The 16533-nt window shown below is 36.8% G+C and overlaps 1 protein-coding gene across 3 annotated transcripts in view; it reads right to left on the bottom strand.

Annotated features, from left to right (window-relative positions):
- Positions 1–715: 715 nt before the first annotated feature.
- The window catches only part of LOC113114240 (protocadherin-11 X-linked), a 179363-nt gene continuing 163545 nt past the window's right edge, over positions 716–16533 (bottom strand). For all 3 annotated transcript variants that reach the window (XM_026281097.1, XM_026281098.1, XM_026281099.1), the window contains one exon: positions 716–4737. In XM_026281097.1, coding sequence (XP_026136882.1) covers positions 4340–4737 — 398 coding nt within the window. In that variant the 3' untranslated portion in view covers positions 716–4339. The remainder of the gene's footprint in view (positions 4738–16533) is intronic.

Below are 16533 nucleotides of genomic sequence, written 5' to 3'. Positions count from 1 at the left end.
ATGATCATTTGTTTACCTGCTACTTAATCTGCATTGCGGTCTGGAAGCCCAGTATTTCCTCTGACTAACGAGGGAAAGGAAGGATAATTGAGCTCACCCCTATATGAAAGCTCACACTCATATACACATACAGTACGTGCTCGTCAAGCATCAAAAATGTAAAGCCAGCAGAAAAAGAGTGCAGCTAGGCAGTTCAGCAAAAAGTTCAGGAACTTATAGTGCTGTAGGTAGACCCTTTTGCTTGGATAATCTTTATTCATTTTCTTTTTAAGGCTCCTTTCTTGCTCCCAACTCCGTCTTGGGCCTGGTCCAAAGCTGCAGTCCTGGCACATTTGCAGAGCACATAATGGTGGTTATATGCCCAGACTTACCAATTATTCTTTAGTCCACCTAGGTGGCCTCTTCTCTTTCTAACTAAAATCTCTCAGGTGTGTTTCCTCCGACTGAATCAATGCCTCTAACAGCTGTATAACTGCTATTGTCTGTACAGACAGACTTAATCAAGAGTTCCCTCCGCCTTGCTTTTCCACAAATAGACGTTTCGTATGCATATTGCTTGCTTTCCCTAATGGAAGCCGGTCCTAACTATGTTTCTTTCTTGTTAGTATTGTTAGTATTCTCCTCCACCACCTGCTTTTTTATCAAGGCTTTGGAGTCCATAAGAGAAAAATAGGATTCAAGTGTTTCGAAATGATAGGACACACAACAGAGCGTCTAAAGATACACAATATTTAATGGTTCAAGAAAAAAATTCAAGACGAGAAAAAACATTACACCAAATGTAAATGAGCATGTCTTCTTTTTTAGCCTCTAGGAGTATTTTACAGGGGTATGATATCAAGATATACTTCAGTTGTTCAACAGTGTCCACTGCTTGACTGCTGCCACATATGAAAGCTCACCTCTAAAGAAAGAAATAATTGTGAAATACAGCAAATGATGTTTAAATTACAAGCAGGTGTAATATATCAGCAGTTTTATATTCTTTTCAGATTCTATACAAGATACATAGTGTGTACATACATTATCCAGACACTGCTGTGCCAGTATACATACATGCACACACACAAACTCAAGCGCACACATATAATAATATACAGTATGCATATGTTTTGAATACATTACAACAGAGATTGTCCTCATTTTTCATGATTTTTGTCTTTTATCAACTATTTTCAGTAAGTATAAACCACTTTTCCTTTTCTTTACACACACATTAAGCTAAAATTTGTTTTCCAGGGTTACTGCTAAGCATATCTATGTACACTTTGCGTTTTTTTTTCTTGTTTTCTTTTTTTTTTGTACGGGAAAGATGAGAATTTATTTGATTTGTGTAACGTCGTGTTGGGCACTCCAAGTGTGTTGCCATTCTAGTCCTTCATACTAACTATGACACAACCTGAGGAGATGACCGTACGACAGCACAAGCTACTGAATCGTGTCAGAACAAGGGTTTACTGCTACAGAACACAATCAGCCAGCGGAGGTCAACTGGAAACACATGCAAATGCCTGACTACAGAGATGATCTGCCATAATATTTTCCTGAAAAAAAAAAAAAAGTAAAAAAAAAATCTATCAGAGTATCTATCAGAGAAAAGAAACACCTCATTATCAAGGTTGCTTACATGATACATCAGGGAACAAACTTTTTAGAAAAGTACAAAAGTGCTAGAGGGGAGAATAACCATGCATATTGAGACCTTTTATGCATTTATCACAAATGTTCATTCATTCCCACACAATGTTTGTCTTTTTTACTCGATAGACCTTTGGCACTAATAGAATTGCTCCACTACTCAAAAATAGCTGTTTCAGATTTCAGCAAATGTTTATTTTTAAGCATTTTAAAGTCAACGTGAAATAGCATTTGCAACACATTTATCTTCTGTAATTGTGTCAAAATGAGAAAAAAAATGCTTTTATTTATTAATAAAGAAATTTTTTTTTAATCAAAAGAAAACAGAACTCGCTGCACATCCCTGCATTGGACCATGAAATGGCTAGATATTAATGTTTTTATCATTATTGCCTGGCGCTGCCAAATTAAAGTAAGTTGATTGAGAGGCATGTGATTAGATTAAATTTAATTAAAACATAGATGCAAATTTTTTTCTTTAAATAAAAGTGTGTACAGATGAATCACTCACAGAACCCCCCGTGACATGAATTAAGAAAGTAATGTTTGATTTCATGTTGACTTTAAGCATGTAAAACCTCTAAATCCATGCAGCCCTGAAAGAAATATGAAATATATTTCATATGTATTGTGAACCTCTACAGCCCTTATCTTCAAAAACTATTGTTTTTAATTATTGGAATTTTTTTATCTCTCAGTTATTTGTAACTAGGTGGTTGTTGTTGTGTTACGAATGAACAGAAGCAGAGATTTTCAAGCAGTGTTAAGCAATGCAGACACTACGGCTGATGTTAGTATTTCAGACCTTGTTTTTCGAGCGTTTCTGATCTATTGTATAGATTAGGAGAGTTTGAGTTGAGTCACTATCCTTACACTCGATACTCTCACACCGTCCCAGCTTGCAGACGTGCAAAAGCTTGAGCGAAAGGCCAAGCCACTGCTTCCTTCCCTTAATAGAGTACCACACCGCAATTATTCCTCTTAATCAAGAGTGTTGGACAGATCTTAAACTGTTGTTGGGGGAACAGCTGCTGGAGTGATTGTCAGTTCTCTCGCATCAAAGAGCAACACACACACTCCGACACGTCTCGCTGTCACACATTACGGTGCTGGCACGTACACTATTTTATAGTGAAGTAATTTTTTGGATCACTGACCCAAATATTTATGTGTCATCAGTATGTACTAAGGAGAAGTGTTGGCGAATTAAATTTGTGCTGATTTCTCAACCCGCACAGCCTCTTTGCGGGATTACTTGATGTCTCTGTTTGAATAAACTGGACGAAAATATGACACGATTGTAAGCAAACTTCTACTTCACTTAGCAGTCATTACATCCACACAATACACATTTTAAGGCTGTTTCTTTGACATCATTGTATATAAATCTCGCAAATGCTTAATTTTTTACGCAAGTTTAAAAAGAAGTGCGCATCATACAAGCACACGCACACACACATACAAAAGGTAGCCAATTATGCCATTCTAGAGCAGCGTTCTGCTTCTATAGCAGTTACGGTGATTACTGATCAAAGTAATTATACTATTGGGAGATTCTTGTAATTGGTTGCACAGCACTTATTACGGTGCATAAATTTTATATATACTTGATATGGAAGTGCGAAAAAACAAAGGATGCCTTTTTAGCCATGTCTGTGCCTCTGCTAATGAGATAATGTTGAAAATAAGCGGGTTTCTTTTAATGGCAGAGAAAGGGTGTCAGATGCACGGAAACTACCAACATGCTGAACATCAGAGGACGGCTCTGAGCTCACCAGGGAGAAAAGAACTAACGTCAAAGTTTAAGAAGAAAAGAGTCCCCTAATATATAAAAGTTACTAATTTTTGCAGAAAGGCTTAGCTGCATGTGTAGTCTTGACAGAGTAAGCAGCACATTCAGGGGCATGGAACTACATCTCTTCAGCAGAATAAAACTGACTTTAGGTGGCAATTCAGCTGGAAAACGACAGACCGAAGCCGGAGCCGAAAGAAATACTGCGGTCACCCAGCGCTCACACATTACACTTAACCTTATTGACTATGCTTACATGTGTTGTAATATTCTGAAATGCGGTTCTTAACTCAGAGCCTAATTTTTATTGTTTTGTTTACAAGCGTGTCTGCGTTCATGTGCAAAGCACAACGAAATAACCACCGGCTTTGCTGTTAGTGAGCGCCAATTAAACTCGCCAAGACCACTAGCTGCAGACACATGTTCATATGAATTTAAAATTAGACCAGATAATGTGCGGAATATGCACACACTTTCTTTGAATAACAAGAACATGGCGTTTACTTTTTTCATAACTAGATAGGAATATCAGCGAGCATGTAAACGAATGCAATGATTTCCTCCAGCAGCACAGACTTAAAAGTAATTTGCTATAATCCTGTCCCTTTTGATCAACAGTAAAGCTTATTTCATTTGCCACTAAGATACATTTCACACCACTTTTTTTTTTTGTGTGTTTTTTTGTTATGCTTATTTTCACTTGAGGAGCTACTTTGGTCTATATCTACCATTTGTCTACTGTACATGTTTCAGTTTCACAGAGGATATCGAAAGCTAGCGTCCTTTGCTTTAACTTCCCCTTACGCCGTGCCGGGAAAGGGTTGACACATGCTAATAACGATCAGAACCCGTCAGCTTTTCCATTTCAATCACTCTCATTATGCAGTACTCTGAGGCCTACCCTCGCTTCTACAGCTGATGCTCGTGCAGGAAGGCGGAAGAGCCTCCACCCGCAGACGTCTGGGGGCTGGACGTGGCAGAAAAGCTGGCTAGAGGGATGACCTTGATTGGATCCTCTTTCTTGCTGCAGTGTCTCTCAAGTGTGTTGTAGAATTGGGGCCGGTTGCTCCCTTTGTCCAGATCATCTTTGGGCACTGACCTGCCAAGGGTGTGACGCCCATCTGCCTTGGTCCCACGCGCCCAGCTTTGTTGAAAACCAAAGGAGGGCAGAGTGGCGGAGCCGGACGTCTGGAATTGGGTCAGCGCTGGCGGCATCCAGCAGCTGTCAGAATGACCCAGGATCAGACATTCCTGGGTACAGGTCTCGGAGGCCTCGGCGAGAGCTTTCTGCAGGTTCACTTCAATAGCTGTGGATGATGAAATGACAAATGCGGAGGCTCAGTCAAGAGGTGAACACGGAAGACAAAATAAATCATACTTTCTCATATTGCTAAGGCACTTGGAGACAATACAAAGTTGGCACTCTCAAAAGGTGACCTGTAAATGTCAGCTTCTGAGAGGAATGAAAGGCAGGGATAAATGTTTAATTCATCTGGTAATGAGAAAAACAACACCAGTTCTTTTAATTTAAATGGTATTCCCATGGTCCTAAGTGTTTACCTACAATATGCACTGAATTCCCTGTGGCTTAATTAAATCTTTAAAAAAAGTCTCTGTTGTTTGTGTCTGAGATTGGCTTTTTACATATTAAAGAATTAATGAATGGTTCCAAAACTGTTGTTTATTTTAATCGCAGTCACCATGGCACACCTTTCTTCTGCTGATGTCTCCCACTTAAATCAAGTCAATTAAGACAAATCAAACGGAAACGCAGCAATTCTTCCTCCTTTGCCTACTTGTTAGCGCAGCTGACACGTACAGTAAACGTGCTACAGTAGCTGCGAGCAACAGAACGTGATTTGCTCAAAGGAAAGAGAACCGTAAACTACAGGACTCCAACTTTCTAATCTCATTAAACTTACTCTGACATCACATGCGATATGTGCCAAGAAAAAGGCTGTCAACTCTAATAATTAGAATGTAAAACAATGATTGTGGAGGCAGGCTGGAGCCCTACAGCGGCGTATGTATATCTTAACCCGCCAGGAACAGGAGAGCCCTGTCTGAACATCACTTTGTTCATGCTGGTCCCCCCTCCAAGCTGTCCTCTAGAAATAATTTAGAATATTTGCATAAGTAAAGATGTTAGATATAATTGAAAGGGACTACATCTGGTTCCCTTGCATTACATGCTTGGGTTATTTTTATTTTTACCACCAGGAGCCAATATAGTTATTGCTTTTTTATATTTAGTATTTTAATATCATGGAGAGGGACATCAAAATATTCTGAATTGCAGAAATACAGAATAAATATTTAAACATTTACCCAAAGTAAATTGCATTGCATTCTGTACGTTAGATCAATTCATGCATTTCCTAGGAATCAAATCCATGGCCTTGCCATTGCTAGCACCATGATTTAATTTCTGTGCAGAAGACATCCATACATAAATATTATATATTAGCTGGTATGGCCCACTGCATGTAAGCCATCCGCCATATTTGAACTGTCAAAACAAGTTATTGAACACTTGAGAACACTCTTACAAATGTTATTGATCATCAGAGAAGACTGCCATATACCTATGGTTTTCAGAACCATATAGGCTGCATAATGTTGTTGAAAATTGATTGGTTTGTTAAAGTGAGTATTAAGCAGAATCTGAATTGTTGACTGTTCCAAGATGGTGGATGTGCTAGCATGTCTGGAGCACTCGAATGAGAGATCTACCTATATAAATATCTATGGGTTTATAGTTTGTACTTGAACAAATCCAAGAAATGTTGGTTCCAATTAAACTTCATTCAATACTGGAAAACATCAATAAAAACAGTTCTTTGTTATCAAAAAATACTACCTTACTCAACATTTGTTTGTGCTATGCATTTTCATGGTTATTAAGTATAATGCCATTAGCTTAGCAACATGCTAATGTAAAACCCCATTGAAATCAACCCAGACTTCTTTACTCAAACAGAGTTGGTGCCTATCTAGAGCATTCCAAATAATTAAATATGATGGTTAAAAGCTTACATAAAAGGTATATAAAGGACATATACTTCAACTTTAGTATTAACATGAAATCTTAGCATATTAGTACAGCTCAATGCACAGCCTGTCAAAATCTACTCTCCTTACAAAAAAGAAACCATGTTATTTTGGCGCACTGATTACTATTTGTATAACCAGTTTTACTGCAAATATCATGGTTAAAGTATGGTTAGTGTAGCAAGACCATGGTTAATTTGTGCTTTCCATGGATTAACTATACTATCCATGGTTTTTTGGTTTTATTTGTATTAAGTTGTAGTTATTTTTGTAAGGATCATTCTTTCATCAAATGTCTGTGCTATTTCTCTTCAGAAGTCATGAGAGCTTTGTACATGATTAAACTAGAGTTTACAGGTAGATTTTACCACTTCCTACTTGAATATATCATCTGCGGGAATGCAGAGATCCAGTTTGTAAGCTTTATCTGATGCAATTTTCAAGATGACAGCAAACAAGAAGGATAGAGAGCTGGTTCATGTTAACGTTATGGCTAATGCTAACACTGCTGCCATAGATATGTTTTGGGAGAAAGACAAGAGGCCATTGTATGGCGGAGGTGCCTCACGTGATCTAAGTCAGTAACTGCACTTTTTCCAATGATAATTGATATACACCCTCTCATCTCCAAATTGTAAGACGATTTCTGATTGTTTCATCTATTCAACGTCTTTTTCGAATAAAAAACACCAGGCAGTGTTGCCACCTTTTGGATGAACTAATAAATCCAAATACACAATTCAAGGAGCAAATGCAAGCTGAATGTACAAAGTATGCATGGTGAGAAAAAATTGGGTTGAATGTGTACTGTGCTAAAGACAATATTTACCCCATGTGCACTGTATATGCATAAAAACCACTGTGTATTGTGGACTTCGGACAGCTTATTAGATTTTGGAATAGAGCTATAGTATGCTCTTGTTCTACATGCCAGTTTGCCTTAATACTGGAGAATTAGACATAATAGCACAAATATAAAAGCTATAAACAGAAAGAGAGGATAGAGTGAAAGAGATGTGGCCACATGCTCCCGGTCTTACTCTGCTATAGTCTGCCTCAGAGCATCAGTGCATAAATCAGTGGAGCGATAAACGTGTCACCTTTCAGAGGGTCACTAACTTCATTAAGGAAAAATGATGCTGCTCACTCACTCTCTGAGCAAGCAGAATGAGTCCTGGCCAGGTCGCTCTTGGAGGCTGCTGTAAATCACCCCAGAGCTGCTTTGGAAATTGGAGGTGTCTTTCAGAGCCATTGTTCTTTTGAGGGGCCGAGCGCATCACGCCACGCTAGACAGATTCATGCGCGCAGGCAGACACATGTCTGGCCTTAACACATTCACTGAGAAGTGCTTGAGACACCTTTAGTGCATTTGCACAGCAGGTCCGTGTGTGTGTGTGTGTGTGTGTGTGTGGGTATGAAGCCAATCAGCACAAGCAGTGGAGAGTATGTGCGCAATTACATTATGTGTAAAAGGTATTTTGAAGCCACGCTGCTTTCCAGCATGCAGAGGCACAGCACGAACTGTCAGTGGCGCTATGTCAACAGCCAGGAGAGCTACTATTTTTTGCATGTGATATTTCACATTAAACAGCTCCAAAGATGTAGTCCGTATCAGTTTCTCCTCTACAGGGACTAGTACTGCTTGACTGATGTGGGTGACAGCGCTGAATGCTTTCGTCAGCCCGAGGCAGCGGCTCACTCTGATGCTGTTTAAGTGCTTTTTGTATTCAGGGGGAATCGCTACTCTCCTGTCGAGCTTTTAAAAAAGAATCAGACCCCACGTGCTCCGGTCGGCACATATATAGATGTGTCGGAAAACCTCGTGTAAGGGGGTAAGAGACGGTATTGTTAGTTTCACCTCTTGCAGAAAAAAAAATGGAATGTTGTGTGAGGTAATGATATTTACATTATCGCAAAACATAGGCTTAAAAATGCCAAGCCTATTTACTCTGAGAGTAATATGGCTTCTAATAATGGCTCGCATTTAAAGCAAATTGTCTGCAGATTGAAACATTTCGCAAAATGGCCAGTGGTTATTGATTGAAGTCCCGGGCTGATTCACACTTGTAATTACAGCGGTGCGAATGCTTGAAGATATTTTCAATCTTCCCCTGCAAACATTGTCTAATGCTGTCGTCAGAGATTGGTAATTGGATTGCTCCCCTATGACAAACTACATAGGTCTCGTCTTTTGTTCCAAAACCTGAGCTTTATTTTCCAAACTAAAACAAAAGAAAAGCGTTTCAATCCTTAAAGGGATAGTTCACCCACCTATGAATGAATCATCATTTACTCACGCTAAAATTGCTCTAAATCTCCACAAATTTCTTTCTTCTGCTGAACACAAAAGATGATGTCAAAGAATGTTGGAGACTATAGAGGTCCTGGTCCCTATAGACTTCCATAGTATTTTTATTTTGGAACCAAATATTAAAATATGTTATATTATGTTCAACAGATAAAAGAATCTCAGACAGGTTTGGAACAACTTGAAGCAAATGGTGACAGAATGTTGATTTTTTCATTGAAATAGCCCTTTGAAGACAGCTGTACTGTTTACAAAACAAAACAAAAAACAAGGCTTTTTCCAAAAACATCTTCATGTGTATGTGCGTGTGTTGAAAAAGGATGCACGTTCAATGGAATCCAAAAGTCTAATATACGGTATATATATATATAAACAATAAAAAAATTAACATACATTTCAAAACCTGAGTTTAATTTCCCAAACTAAAACAAAAGAAAAGAGTGTCAATCCTTTCAAAACCTATTAGCATAATAGAGAGTGAAAACTGAAAAGGAATTGTTGTTGAATTTGTTAAATAAGACATCTCACTGTCTACAATATACGATGATAAATGCTGTTGTGGAAAGAAAATCAACATCTTTTAACATATAAAATGAACTTACATGTGTCTGGACTATAGTGACATTTACATAGACAAGCTATCTGACAGTATGGGATCGTCCTGGTCAGGAAGTGCGATGAAACGGTGCTCGTAGCACACAGACATGCTGAAGTAAGACAATAAACACGGATGACAATTTGTGACAGGGCTGTTAAGCAAAGCAGCACGACCTGAATATATCTTGATGGGATGTACATCAAGGACGCCACAGAGATGATTACTCAAGTCATTATGTTAGCATGTGCAAACCCATTACTACCAATTAGAAGGCTAATTGCATAAATACAGAACATCATCTCTCCCCGCTCTCTTTCTCTCCTGACTAAACATTATCTGGTTGACTGTAGAGCTTAAGAAAAACAGGCTCTGTACCACCTACAGCACATTTATGCATGGAGCAGGGAGCTTTATGTTACATGAGACAATTCAGCCTTGTATTTTATTGAATGACATATAATTTTATTTGAAAAACTGTGATAGGGGATTCAGTGCACAAATAAAAGTTTCACGAGAGACCATGGCAAAAATTTAGGGTTGTGCTTTTTTTTTCCTAATATGCAAATGATCAAGTAATGAGTCTTCACGAAGTTCACTGAGCCAAAACATAACCCACCAAGGGGGAACACTGTGGCATATTTGATCAAAGTTTAGTATCTTTTCAGCCATGTATGGAAATTTTACATGTATTTAATTGGTGCACTTCATATGAGCACGGTTAGAACCCTTGGGACAGGAGAAGAGCATGACAAGAGAAAATATCCAAAATAAATTAAGGATATGATTATATTTTCTTCAGCTGGCAACCTTAAGGATAGCTAAACTTTCTTGCAAATAAAAACTAAACTAAATGAAATGAATGAAGGAAAAAAAACGTTACTCTATTTCAACTTTTTAGTCTTGGAAAGCTCTCTGTTTGTGTGCGTGCATACTGTATGTAAAAAAATTGTCCCCCCCCCCATTACACATTAGTTAGAAAGTGTTAAAAACTGAAGAATAACATTAATTTTAAGATGTCACATTAGAGAGGTTAGATTGAACACTTTCATTCATGACAGTTGTTTTTGGGATGGATGGATGGATAGATAGATAAAAAAAAAAAAAAAAAAAAAAATACACGTTCACTCATGTCATCAGTTTAGACAAAACAAAACAAACTAAACAAACAAAAATCACTAACTAACCAAATAAGTACTTGCTTTGAATTCAAGATCATTTTGAACTATAGTTTTAAAATACTTGTAACTGAGATCCAATGAGCATCTGTGCTTCAAAAAGAACATCTCACTGTCTGTGATGGAGGTAATATATTCAGTGTCACAAACTGAGCTGATTTATCTCATTTGTGAACTAAAAATACTACTCAATTTAAAATATTTCTCAAGATTTTTTTTTTTTTTTTAATTCTAAAATCTCCTGTTTGCTTCCTTCTTCAGTTAGATTTTAAATGCCAAGTTTTCAATATGGTCACAGTCCTCTGGACCCTTCTGTACATGCATGCAATACAGATTAAACAAAGGGCACAAGCTTCAAACAAATCCCAGGCTGTCAAACAAAATGAAATTTGAAAGATAATAATTGAGTTTGTAATTACATGGACTTTATCATTTCATTACACACCGACTCTGACTCTGCATCTAGATTGGCAAATGGATGGTCATTAATAATAATGGAGCTATTTAACCCCATGGGTGTTTCACAAGGGGAAAGATGCCATTTTTCACTCAACTGCTGGACACAACCATCAGGTGAAATAAGAGGCCCACTTTTCATTCTCATGAATCAGGGAAAGGCCACTTACTGCAGGCTAGATGCATTTCATCACCAGCTCCACTCCAGCACCACTCTCGTATTTCATCGCTGCTTATGAGTGATTTACACTTTTACTTTTGCAGAGGAGAGCCGTATGATTTCATGCTGCTCTTAGCTATTATATATTCATGAAGTCCCAAATGTACAAATGTACAGTGGGATGTAAACTGTGATATGCATCGCACAAATAAATTACAACTGGAGGCCAGGGGCATGCAACACTCCAGCAACTGCAATATGTTAAGGAAATTCCGGGCTCTGTGGAGCCAGACAGCATATTTTATACACTTACGGGAGCTTTTCAGCATCTTCACGAGTCCTACTTTCTGCAACTAAAGGTTACCCTTTAAATGAATCTTAATGATGACTTTGTAACATGTTATAATGGATTTAATTTACAAATGTATTGAATTAAGAAACTAGTAGACTATGCACAATCATATATGAAAATATGGTCACACTTTATTTTAACATTCAATTCTTGCTATTAACTATAACTTTTGCCTCAATAAACTCCCAATTTCCTGCTAATTAATAGTTAATAATACAGTTGTTAAGTTTAGGATTGAGGAATTTAAAATATGGTCATGAAGAATAAGGCATTAATATGTACTTTATAAAAACTAACAATTTCTGCCAAAATTGGTCCTTAAATAAATATACCAAGAATATATAGAAATATGCACAGATTAAGCACCATCAAGCACAAGATATTAATGATGGACTAAAATATTGTGGATTATTGTGATGTTTTTATTAGCTTTTTGGACTCTCATTCTGACGGCACCCATTCACTGCAGAGGATCCATTGGTGAGTAAGTGAAGTAAAGCTAAATTAGAAACAAACCCATCTACTCAAATTCTCTTTCTTAGCAAATATTCATATGTGTGATTAATTTGATTGATAAATCAGCATATGCAATTAGTTTCTTTACTAATATCTTTACTAATTTAGTATAATTATTGACTCGAATGAATAAAAAAATAAAAAAATATATATATAGAGTGTTGTGGAAATCTATATATCGTCTATGATGAAGAATGCCCTTGCTGAGATTAAATGACCGATTGACAAACAGCATGACAGTTTCAGGGGAAAGTTGTAATTCACGATTGCTCTGGGGTCCAGCACATAACGGGGTGTTTTTTGAATAATGGCCCCCTGAATACATAAAGTACACATCCCGCCATCTGTTAGTCGGCAGTAAAAAAAAAAAAAAAAAAAAAAAAAAAACTTCAGGGCAACACATGTGCTGTTTCCTGTATTTGAATAAAAATCTGGCACAGATGATTTCTCCTCATGAAAAAGAGCATTTTACAAAGAAAAGCATGCGCTTTAAGCCTGGCAAATGTTCAGACTTGTATCTTCTCAATTTGCTACTTGTTTATCTTCTTTCACACCTGCACCACAGACACTGCTTACAACACGAGAGTGCTCTCATACAGATACATTCAGAACAACAACACTGACCTGTCTGTGTTACTGACGAGACATTTTTCTATTTAATTAGACAATTACTAAGTTTGTTTACACACTGCATTCACAGTGATTATATAGTTCTGATAGGCCACAGATGAATCAAGTCTTATAAATCATTACCAAATAATGTGCATTTATTTAATTGACTTAAACAAATTTTTATTTAGCTTTTCAAACCAGATCTCATTGACTCAATCCTTATGAAATGGAAACCGCTGTGGCAGTACAAGGATGTGCTATGTTTCACAAGCTAACTGGTATAAAATATGCCTGTCCTCCCAAAAGGGCGGAGTCGACTGACGGCACCTCAACACATTTTTAATCAAGGTGCATATTTCACAGTGCAGCAATGAGAAAAGTTGGCCTTGCATTTCTAGCAGTCACAACAGGCCTCATTCACTAATCACTGCACATAAATGTTCTTATGTGCAAAAATATTCCAGGTGCATGCATGCATAAATGTGTTACTTTCGTTCTAACAGTGATAAAATGAGTGAGCGTGTGCATGAATATGATAATTAGCATAATACAAGCACAAACCATCTCCATATAAGGGCTTTACAAACAGCCTCTCCAGTACAGCGATTCGTCACACTCTACCAATCTACCAGTGCTCTAAAAATGTGCTTTTGTCTGAGTTAGAAGCTTTTGAAACTCTATAATAGGTGTAAGACAAGAATGATTTGGACTCTTTATGGTTGTCAAACTTTAGTGGAATGTTTCTGTGATAAATAGACTGTGCTGTAGGACACCCGTGTGAACTTAAGGGGAACTGACTTCATCCATCCACTAAAAATCACCTCGGGACCACTTGGTTTAAACTAATAGCAAAAATGGCTGGAATATAAGGTAGTAATTTTTTTTTTTTGTAAAGAGCACACATGGTTTCAGTGTACATACAGCATTTTTAAAGTGTGACCTATAGCTGTCTGTGTCCATACAATGAAATATATTATGCTTGGATGAAAAAAAAAAGGTAAATTAATTTGAAATGTTTCTACATGTTTTGTAAATTTGAGCTCTTTTATATATGTGCAACTTTAGATGTGCATTTATTGTAATGTGAATATACTTAAGTTCATTTTTAAATAAAAATTGTTATCATATTTCTAATCTGGTCATTTGCAGTAGCAGCTTGAGTGTTGGTGTAAGTCTTTGGTCATTTCAGGGGGGGAAACTGTCCTATTAATAGCATATAAGAATGATTTCTGAAAGATCATGTGACACAGATGAATGGAGTAACGATGTTGAAAATTATAATTTAAATATAATAGTTCATGTAGCTATAGTGTAATAATTTTAGTGTTCCTGTAGCTCAACTGGTAGAGCGTTGCGTTTGCAAGTAAGCTAGCGCAAGGTTGGGGGTTCGATTCCCCGGGAACACATGATAGGTAAAAATTGATAGCCTGAATGCATTGTAAGTTGCTTTGGATAAAAGCATCTGCTAAATGCATAAATTTAATTTTATTTAAATATATTTCAATAGATAAGTGCTATTTTAAATGGTAATAATATTTCACAGTACTACTGTTTTGCAGTACATTTTGATCAAATAAATGCAGCCTTGGTAAGCATTTAAGACTTCTTTCAAAACATTAAAACATCACATTTTTGAACGGTCGTGTATGTCACTGATTGCCCAGATATATTAAACTTCTTCAAGTCTACTTCCTCTTTTCCTCGCTCGCACACCGCCTCTCCAGCCCACTTCACTCTCCTCTCTATCCATGCTGTGTTTGACCCAATGCAACGGAAAGTAATTGCGGGCAGAAAATAACATTTAATGATTACTTCATCCCCGAGTCCTGAGGAGAGAGAAGTCACAGGCAGGTAATTTCAACAAAAGAGGGAGACCTTTTTTTTTCCCCGACACACCATTTTCAGACAACAAAGAATATTATTGACTTGGCTGAGATTAAAACAGCAAAACAAATAAAAGAACAAAATCAAGGACAAAATGACCACAGAAAGAGCTTGTCCCCCAAAACACGGCGGGTCAAACTCTCTCCGTCGTCTTTTCTTTTGTTAGTGTTGATTAAAACAAGCCGCCGATAAAAGAATCCATTTGGTGTCTGATCTGGAAATAAAAAAATAAAAAATAAGCAAATCTCCACACTGCCACTCACACGCTCGAAGAATAAGATGCTGCCGTATTATCTTTCCAAACATCCCTCTCTCCATGTGTTTTAAGGTGAGAAAGGAAATTGAGCCTCTTTTTTTTGACTTGACTTGACTTTTTCTCTTTTTTTCTACCTCTCCCATGGTCTTGATTGTCTGGTGTGGTCCTACCTCTCCTCTCATCTGCTGTGTTCAGGCCTCTCCTCCATTAGAAAGACAAGAGGAGGGGGTTTTAGCATCAACACAATCAGCACTGCCCAAACACACAGCATGGGCTGAACAGAAAAGAGGTGCAAACACCATAACAATCAGCAATCAGCACTGATCATGATAATAACATAGAGAGCGCTACAAGATCCATGCTGCGCTCTCCCTCCCCGCCAGCAGGACTTATTGTGTACATGGGTCAGCATGTGAAGAGAAGCAATACATTCAGTCACAATCTGAAATCTGGAAAACACACATACAAAAATAAATGGTAAAATGCCCAATGATGACTGCTTATGTGTTTGTGACAACTTACAATATGCCAGATCGAAATCTAAGGTTAAAATATGTCATTGTGTAAGTTTGTCATATTTATCACCTTTTATTTTACCATATTAATGACATTTGCTCTTCATGACTTCACTGTAAATAGTTCTGCCAACAGTTGATGAAATTAATACTTTATATGCATATATATCTATATATAAAAGTTAAAAGAACACTATTTATTCAAAACATTTTTTTTCTAAAAATATAAGTCTTTACTATACTTTTACCATCGCTTTTTATTCTTTTACTATTATTATTTGTATTTTTTATTTCAACTGGTTTAACACATCCTTACGGGAAAAAAAGCATGAATTAATTTCTAAATCAAAAAAGAAAAGAAAAGAAACATTAATAAAACTACAGAACAAACTTTTGAATGGTCTCTTATATTGTTACAAAAGATTTCTATATATTAAAAAGAAAATGTTGGTATTTTAAATTTTTTATTCATCAAAGAACCCACAAAAAGTATCACAGGTTTCAAATAAATGAAATACTTAAGCAGCAAAAACAACATTGATAATAAATCAGCATATTAGAATGATTTCTGCAGGATCATGTGACAATGAAAACTGGAGTATTGATGCTGAAAATTCAGCTTTGCATCACAGTAATAAAATACATACAAAAATATATTAACATAGAATAATGCTATTTTAAATTGCAATCATACTTCACAATATTCGTTTTTAATTTTATAATTTATAATTATATATTTTATTTCTGTATTGCTGATCAAATGCAGCCTTGATGATGAGCATATGAAACATTTCACATCTTACTGATTCCAAACTTTTGAACAGCAGTGATCATTTATTATATTGTATTATTTATTGTGTCATTATCTTTATTGGCTTGTATACATTTATTGTACTGTCCTTTTAATACAAGAAAGAAAGAAAGAAAGAAAGAATGATATAGACACACAAACCTCCACTCTGGACAAAAAAGCAAAGTAAAATGCCAAATTTACATACGTGGAGAAATCTGCCAGTAAAGTGAAATGTTCAATGGACAACACTTTTTGAAATGTAAAAGGAAGGAAACAATTTCTTTGGGGTAAAATATCCGCCTTGTATACAGAGCCGGTGCTCTTATGAAGAGATAACAAAGATGGATGAAGCAATATGTGTGAGAGATTACGGAAAGCTTTGGAGGTAAGGGCAGAGACAGAGCCACGCACTGCCTCCTCCAAAACT

Source organism: Carassius auratus, chromosome 14 (assembly GCF_003368295.1).
Source record: "Carassius auratus strain Wakin chromosome 14, ASM336829v1, whole genome shotgun sequence".
In the NCBI taxonomy this organism is placed as follows: Eukaryota; Metazoa; Chordata; class Actinopteri; order Cypriniformes; family Cyprinidae; genus Carassius; species Carassius auratus.
Note: the sequence above shows the minus strand (reverse complement) of the source record. Positions and strands in the feature narration are given on the sequence as shown.